General features: G+C 46.9%; 1 protein-coding gene across 1 annotated transcript; it reads left to right on the top strand.

The window, feature by feature from the left end:
- The first annotated feature begins 3,710 nt into the window (after positions 1 to 3,710).
- Positions 3,711 to 8,409, top strand: LOC119113507 (putative metabolite transport protein CsbC). The gene is made up of 3 exons (XM_037237811.1): positions 3,711 to 4,034; positions 4,113 to 4,643; positions 8,401 to 8,409. Exons 1-3 carry the CDS (start codon positions 3,711 to 3,713, stop codon positions 8,407 to 8,409), a joined length of 864 nt encoding a protein of 287 aa, XP_037093706.1.
- Positions 8,410 to 9,121: the final 712 nt, after the last annotated feature.

The raw sequence follows: 9,121 nt of genomic DNA, 5'->3' as shown, positions 1-9,121 counted from the left end.
GGTCAGGTACGAAGGTCAGACCAAGGTCAAAACCAACCTGATTTATTACTCTAGGGCTTGCTGTATGGAATAGTTTCTGGTGCTCATTTCGAATTTATTGACAGCAGGAACCGCATCATGCATCTTCAATTGACTTCTTTGGGGTCAGAACAGGCCATCGACCTAAGACGACCCGGGTCGAACTTTTTGTTTTAGGGACATACTGCCTAGCGTAATCTATGTCGTTTATTCAAATGTGAAACTCAGAGCAGTCTTGTATCATTTTGGTCACCATGACATTCGAAGGGTCAAACAAGGCCAATGACCTCAAATGAGCTTGTGACCCTTTGCTTAGAGACAGTTACTTAGGTTCTAGGGGCGCTTTGGAGATCGACCTGGAATTTGACTTATTTTGACCTTATTTGACCTGAAGGTCATGACCTAGAAAGCTTAAACCTTAACCTAAGTGAGTTCACGTATAGGTCAAGACACCCTGTAAATTTGGTGTCTCCAGCTCTCTTAGTTCCCGAGATCTCATAGAGGGGGGGAGGGTCAAATTGCCCCCGCCCCCACCCGAGCGAAGGGCATCTAGCCGGCCAACCCGGCGCGTGTTGAAGCATGGTAATTTCATAACAGTATTATGAGCATAGCAAGTTATTAACACCAATAATTTGATGCTACACTTTTCAATTCCCTTCCACAACACTTTTAAAACAAAGCAAAGCAAATGAATTCAACAGTAAAATAACAACAGAAAATTCAACAAGCATAAAACCCTCAAACAAAACAACCTTGGATTCCTACACAACAGCCCATCACCAAGTCAAACACCATAGACATACTTCTGGCTTCTGTTAAGATGGGGTCAGGGAAAACAAACATTTTGTCACTGTTTCTTACGAAATACCAATGTCTATTTCCATGAAAGTAGCCTATGCCTAACCTAAAGAGGCCTTACATCATCTCGTCCTGTATAACCTGTTTGTATCACAGCAGCAGATGTGAGTTACTGATTCTTGCACAATACCTTTTGTCATTTGCCATGCACCTGACCAACTTATTTAACTTAGAGTAGCCCATATGATGAACATCATCTCAACTCACCTATCTGTTGACAGCAGCACTTGTGGCAAAAAATGATACCTAAAGCTAGTTTTGGGCTGGTTTCAATTTGCATTTTTATTCAGTTCATTTGTGTATGCTTGTTGACATCAGACAACCTTGATAACGCACAAATCAAAGCACTTTAAATCACCTTGAACAACTTATATTGATTGCCACGGGTAACCTATGTCAAGGGCAATAATGAGTATACCCCACAAAACAGTCTTTTTTCTCCAAAAATAGCATAAATTTTAGATGACCATGTCAGTATCGCCGCTTGCCTTTTCAGATGCAGCAAATGCATCCATTTACGCTTGTTTATTCCTATTTAATGACAAAGTTTGAGATATCGGCTTCACATTTTAAATAGGATGGTCTGACTATTTGTTACATACTAATATTTCACTCATATTGTAATTGCTATGCAGCTTAGCGTATCCCTGTGTTGAAAATATAGTGCATACATACAGTACAGTCATTTGCTGGTCAGCAAACCGCAACTATAGAAAACGTGTGGTTAAAGCAGCCATGACGGACCACTTTAAGAAATTTGGGGCATATAACCGAGAATATGGAACAAAATAAGCCCATTGCATGCCTTCTAACATCATAATTTGTCCTCTGACAAAACTCGACGGATTAAAACATAAAATGGCTAACTCTGGTTACCACTCATGTTTTGAAAGCAGATAAGGCAAGCAATTACTTGGTCTACGGGAGACTTACTGGCTTCTTCCCGCGCCCCCCCCCCCCCTCAAAACAAAGTCAGTACCTTGTGCATGGTCTGCTGCCAGTCATTCCACTCTCCTTCCAAATATAAATATCGACCATGCCCACCAACGTATGAGATTAAAATGCGAAACAAGTAAGAGGCGTGCATGATAAGCAATTCCAGAGGGTAAAATTTCGCTATCAAACACTTCTGTATTAGCTGCGTCAGGTCTGTCCCAAGACTCTATATGGAAGCATTATGTTAGCCTTGCCAGGTAGCCTGGTGAGTCAGACATTCGAAAGGCTTTAATTTATCGTTGTTGAGCACTGCCATGCGCCATGCAAACGGTCGACCGAGGGTTAAAGAGGGCAAAAATGGCGGTAAAAATAAGTTCTGTGCTTCAAATTGTTTCCTTCATTCCCTGTAAATTGTTCACGTCTGGGTGCATATCACACTTGTTTGGGCGACTTGCGAAATTAATCCAATTTATGTATGAAACACGTACAAGTTTGCAGTTGGAGTATCTTGCAGAGAAAATGGTCAAAATTTTAAGCAGCAGATTGTACCTCTAAAGGCAATCGAAAAGGAAGGAAGAGTAAAGTTGTATCACACTCGTGTGATACCAAGAAAAACAAAAGGAACTAAATAAATATGAAGACGAATACTTTTCTGGAAAAATTTTGTTATCAGCTGGTTTGACTTAAAATATGTTAATACGAGTGCTCAAATGGTGATATTCATCGGGTAATTTTAATTTAGAAACTATTTCTTGAACTTTTCTCTCCTGCATTTCGGGAGTGATGCAATATAATGGTCAAGTTTCCTCGGGAAAAGAGGAATGCGTGGAGCAAAATTATCTACCACGCCTTACTGGTGTTTGCACCAGGCTCTGCTTTCGTGGTGCGGTGGTGAGACCAAAAAAACAGGGGATGCGTGAAAAACTTGCATTTGGCGCACAGCTTCAGATTGCGACGAGTTTTGTAAACAAACCAAACTTAATGCGTGCAAGCGGCTGGAGCCGTTGGGGCTCTCGGGCTTGGAGGTACCTGGCGCCCTTGCTCTGTGCATACATAGACATGATTCAGATGTACGTGAGGCAGGACATAGCCATAGGCGTCCAGGTTTTGTGGAGCTTGGTTTTTGCTTGGTGGCTTCAAGTGAGCTCGGTTTTGGATGACATCTGAAAACCTCAGAAAGGTAAAAAGGGGTTTGGCGTGTGCGATTAGACAGTCAGGCAGGAGTGAAAAACTCACATAAAATATGGGGAAAAGGAGTGAAAAATTCCTCCTCATAGGGTGTTGGTTTACACCAAAAGTCTGCAGTTCTAGGACCCTGTCGTCACCGATTATGCGGGTGATGGGCAGGCAGGAAAAAATTGATTTTTGAACAAGAAGTAAATAATACCCTGTGAATGACCGTAACCACGTTTTGACCGTTCCCAATTGTGGTTTGTTTTCCAGTGACACTTAAAAAGAAAGGAAAATTAAAGAAAACTTGTTGCAACTGTTTGCACTCTAAGATATCCGCCATTAATAAGACAGGATAAGACACAAGATATAAGACAGCCATTAAAAAGACATGCGATCATCACAGCATCTTTTCTTCCTTGCAGGTGTTGGCCTTTGTGGTCCTCGGTGAGCTGCTGTTGGCCGTGGGCTTGAACTTCGGTATGCACAGCGTCACCCTCATCCAGGTGCCGGGCGATCCCGGCGGCTTTCTCAGCGCCGACCAGCTCAATTGGTCGATCGCCGCCACCTCGCTGGGTGGCGTACTCGGTGGCCTGTTGGGCGCGCCGGTGGCGCCCGTTTTAGGCGTGCGGCGCCTGCTGCTGCTCACCATGCCGCTGTACGCGCTCGGCTCGCTGGCGGTCGGCTTCGGCGGCCACTTCGGCTGGACGCTGAGCGGACGGGTGGTCATGTTCGTGGCGCTCGGCCTATCCGAGGGCTGCGTGCGTGGTTACGTGTCTGAGATTGTGCCGCCCAAGCGCCGTGCCCTCTTCAGCGCCCTGTTGAACTTCATGGTTTACCTGGGCCAGGTGCTGGTGCTGGCCGTGGCGCCGCTGCTCCACTGGCAGGTGCTGTTCATCGTGGTAGGCGTGGTGCCGGCCGCGCTTTGCCTCTCCGGTCTCCTCTTCCTGCCGAACTCGGCCAAGTGGCTGCTCTCGCGCGGCCACTCGGAGGAGGAAGCCATGCGCTCCATCCAGTTCTTCCGTGGCACGCAGGTGGACGCCGCAGCCGAGGTACGCAGTATCCACGATTCACTGCAGCACGCACATGCGGACGGCGCCGCACTGCCCGTGTGGACGCTGCTGCGTCAGCCAGGCACGTGGCGCCCGCTGCTACTGGCTTCCATCCAGATGGTGCTGTTCGCTTGGTGCGGCGGTGCCACGCTGGTTCTCTTCACCGCCTTTGTGATGACACCGGTGCGGCTACCGCTAAGCGAGTACCAGCGAGCCACGCTGCCGGCTGCGCTCGCTGCGCTCGTCTGCGTGCCCGGCGGCATCATCATCGAAAGATACGGCCGGCTACCGGTGCTGCGTCTGGGCGGCGTGCTCTCTGCTATCGGCTGCGCCACGGTCGCCGCGTACTTCTTCCTGGCCGCGGAGTCCCAGGAGCGTCTCGGCTGGATTGTACTGGCGGGCGCAGGCCTGACGCAAGTGGCCTTTGTCGGCATGCTCGCCAACGTTGCATTTAACTACGTCACCGAGCTGCTGCCCAACAAGACGCGCACCTTGGGCGCAAACATCGTCCTCGTTGTGCTGAATTTGAGTGGATTTGTGCTGTTAAAGATGTACCCACTAATCAGAGATGGGATTGGTCTGGGTGGAGGCTTCGTCATCCACTCGCTGGTAAGCCTGTGCCAGGTGTTGTTTGCCACATTTTGTCTGAAGGAAACAAGGGGTCTCTCGCTGGAACAGATTCAGCATCTGTTTCAGAACGCTGAAAAGGTAGCCGAGTTTCCACTTCATGTCGCTGAGTCGCTCCCAGCCTCAAAGCCATCGATGTCCCGCGTTGATACACCGGAATGAAATACTGCTTCTGACTCCGTTAGCGCGTGAATAGCCACAGGGGTTTAGAATCGGTAGAATCGGTTTGTAGTGATGCGAATTGCGTTGGCTTGTAGCATCATTGCGATGGAATGTACCTGGTAGGGACCTTCCCGGGAAGTGTTTTTCTCACAAGGTCATGTTCATGTTTCTACGGTGATGGAACGTGTATGGGGAGACTGAGAGATCTCATGCTTCTCAGCGACCTGAGGACGTAACGTATGCGCCTTTATCAATCATTCATGACGTGCTACATTTCGCCAGATTTGGGAAATGCGTCGTGCTGAACAGCCATATGCGGGAGTCTACTTCCTAGTTTGTTCCTTAACATAATGTGAAATAATGTGATAGGCAAATGTACACATCCTCACCAATTTGTACAGATGTCACACGCTATCCGCTCTCGTTAGTCTGTCATGTCAGTCGGTGGAAACGAGGGTATGTCCCGGTTTTTGGGGCTAAATTTAAAAATACTATCGTGTTTGTTCCTGTGGCTGCCAGCCAGCAGCCAACATCTGAGCAGCCTAAAAACATTTTAAGGCGTCATTACGCATCCCGTCTACACGCAGCATAATGTCGTGTCTTTCTGGTAACAGCTAACGAAGCCAGAAGGCACGAACTCAGCAAAACAATTGATGATGGTGAAGGTGAAACGCGAAACTCCAAGGGAGCATGCCATTTGGCACCCGATTATGTGCTTTTGTTTCAACCGTGAATACCTCGTTGCAATACACTTCGACGAGTGCGTGTCATTCATTTGCTATCGACAAGCATCGTCGTCTGTCAAGGAAGATCCGTTCGCCTTTTACCAGCGCGACCCGGTTTGCATCCAGAAAACCGATCCACCTGTGGATGGCAGATACCTTAAGATATCACTTACAGAAACAAGGCGGACCGATCGCTCCGTGAAAAACTGTCGTTCACCAAAAAACGGTTTGTTTGAAAGGTTTAGATTATGTCCAGATGTTCCGGAAGGTACAAATTCAAACGCACTCATGCTCTACGTGATATGGCATATTTTGTACGGTCCGAAACAGAGCGCCCAATCCAAAGAAATCAGCTTCTCTAAGCCATATAGCTTGAAGCTGCCCAGATTTTGTTACCACACATCCTGCTAGCGTATTTTAGTCGCGCAGCCCGTATCGTAGACCGTTGTTGGGAGACAGCTAAGGCTAACATAGCATGGAATAATGAACACTGCACGACCTTGTAGTCGGCATGCCTTTAAGCATGTAATCAGTATGTGGCATACATAATCGACTGCCTGGTACACTGCTTGCTGGGTTATCTCCTTTGAACCTGGCGAAACATGCATAGGCCGGTCTCGCAACCTTTGGCATATCTCCAGACGCGGTCTCGAGACCCGCAACACATCTCCAACCGTAGTACATCTCCACCCGCGGTACATTTCCAACCGTGGTACATCTCCACCCGCGGTACACCTCTAACCGCGGTACATCTCCACCCACGGTACATCTCCAGACGCGGTCTCGCGACCCGCGGCACATCTCCAGACGCGGTCTCGCGACCTTTGGCATATCTCCAGACGTGGCCTCGCGACCCGCGGCACAACTCCATCCGCGGTACATCTCCACGCGCGGTACATCTCCAACCGCGGTCTCGCGACCCGCGGCACATCTCCATCCGCGGTACATCACCACCCACGGTACATCTCCAGACGCGGTCTCGCGACCCGCGGCACATCACCAGCCGTGGTCTCGCGACCTTTGGCATATCTCCAGACGTGGCCTCGCGACCCGCGGCACATCTCCATCCGCGGTACATCTCCACCCGCGGCACATCTCCAGCCGCGGTACATCTCCACCCGCGGCACATCTCCAGCCGCGCGTGTATGCGATGTCTAACATAATTAACTGTCTGCGAGCTAGAACATTTCACGGATTGGAATAGTCCACGGAATCTGGGTCAATCCTCGGGTCACATTGGGTTGGGTCAGAAATTTCCACCAAGACATAGATCACGACCGCACCGGATTTTCAACTTTCCACCTTACAGGGATGAAGCGAATTGAAAACAAATGAAATGTAAAGTGCCACTAAATGGTCCCTGAAATAATGAAAAGGGACATCAATTCAGAAACGTAACGTTAGACCAATAACCTACAGTGGTTCCAGTTCCAAGGTATGCACAAATAGGTCATATAGCACATAACTCAGCCACATGTGCATTAATTAAAGTTTCTGATGAACAGATCACGTTCACAAATGGATATGGGTGAGTGACACTCATGTACGCTGCTGTGGAAAACTGACGCTTTCATGTCTTACAACATAACTGCAATGTCCAGCAATCTACTAACCTTTTCTGTCACCACAGAACTAACATTACCCCTGACGTTCTTAGCAATACCATTTAACCCCAGTGGGTGGCTTTGCATTTTAGAGTTGAAAAACTAGGCAGGAGCGTGTTTTTTGTTGGCAGAAGGCGTAGCACAGATTTTTGGGGTCCAGGCTACGGTCTGAGCAGCTTTAATACAACTAACTCTATCGCAACACTATCCTTTCCGTTCACCTAGTCAGTCACCCAAATTTGAGTTTAACACCAACTTTAAATTAAGTACGCCGCTTCAACTGAACCATTTTCACGTGTTGCCAGAACAAAATTGCTTCCCCTATTATTACTTTCTTTATTCCCCCTCCAAAATTGATGAATCTTTAAGAATCGACACCTAATAAATAAATCCTCTAAAATCAGGAACCAAAGATATTGCTTGATGTAAGCTATATGCATCCAGCTAAAATGAAACTTTGGCAATAGATAGGTACTTGTTAATATTTTCCCTTTTTATTCTATTTCCACTGCATTACTATTGCACAGGTTGCACAGCAACATTGTACTTGTATGCTTGTAATTCTTCTGTAATGATTTAAAAGGTCTACAGCACTCAACACAGGAAATCAACAAATTGACGTGGGTGAATATCCACCAAACATGGTCCATTTATACCTTACATGAGGATTCGGTAACATTTGGAGTAGCTTGTGCGCTCGCCAGAGCCCTTGGCGTGTGGATGGCATGTAAAGGAGGCGTCAAAGCGCCAGTGGTCATGACAGATGTGGGATGACGGGCGAAATGTCCTTAACTCTCGCACCACGTTTGTGTATGCGGCATAATTTTATATTTGTGCGTGTGGCACTGACGATGCACGAAGGATGCAGAACAATTTAATAAAACATTATGCACCCTCCAGCAAAGCATTCATGGTACATCTGCTAGCCTGCTAAAAAAAGCAAATACCGGGATAGGAAGTGACGTTTCAATTGTCACTGAAAGTAGAAAAATATATTTTGACTATGTCGATGTGACTTTATGCTGCTGTATTTTGCAAAATTACAAATCGAATGACTTCTGTATTTCTTCCCACATGAGCAAACAAGGAAGTATATTAGCATATGACATTTGAGCAATGGAGTATAAAAATGACGCCACTGTTTTATTCTCCGGAATGAAAAGGGTGGTATCGCACAAGGCGATATATGGTACTGCAGGCCTCTACCAGTGGTCAGGCACGTGCATTAATGGTAATTTGACGCGGCAGGTAACCTAGCGGAAGAAATGAGTCCAGTTAAAGCGCATTCACAAGTTGGTGTATCCAAGAACGGATACGCCAATGAATTGCCATATATTGGATGAGATGGTCCTTTTAAGGGAATTACGATAACCTTCAACGGAAAATCAGATACGTGATATTCGTTAAGTAACTCTCGTAATGACTTTTCAGTCTTTCAGTCTTTCAGTCTGTGGGCTTTGCTCACAGAAACAAAATGTGAAAATGTAAAGCGGACATCAGATGCTAGCCAGTGTTGACAGCGTTTTTCCCAGCACACATGCGATCAAGTGGCACACATTTTCCATACTTTATCCGAGCAAACTACAACAAATCACAGGCGATAAATTACACTAGCTTTGTACAGATCGACCGAACTGAGAAAAATAAAGACACTAAGGGGTGTTGTGTGGGGTGTCAGCATCCTTTAAGAGTGTGACGTGTTCTCATTCAGCGTCGTTTGGCTTTTACGAAGGTTTTCAAGGCGAGTACGATCCTGAAAGGCAATAGATACTGACATAGGTTATCAAACCAGGGCAGCCAGGCAGGGTGTCATGACCATTATCCCCGATTGGGTGTTTTTCATTACACTCGAGTGGGAGTTCCAAAGGATGTTTGATAAGGTGGGTTTCCCTCGACTCACCTTTGCTTTTTTCTTCACTTTTGCAAGGATATTTAAACCTTGTCTACATATCTACGGGGTCGCAGGGAG

Source organism: Pollicipes pollicipes, unplaced genomic scaffold (genome assembly GCF_011947565.3).
Source record: "Pollicipes pollicipes isolate AB1234 unplaced genomic scaffold, Ppol_2.1 Scaffold_7262;HRSCAF=8765_pilon_pilon_pilon, whole genome shotgun sequence".
Taxonomy (NCBI): Eukaryota; Metazoa; Arthropoda; class Thecostraca; order Pollicipedomorpha; family Pollicipedidae; genus Pollicipes; species Pollicipes pollicipes.
The sequence above is the reverse complement of the archived record's forward strand: the minus strand, read 5'-3'. Positions and strand labels throughout refer to the sequence as shown.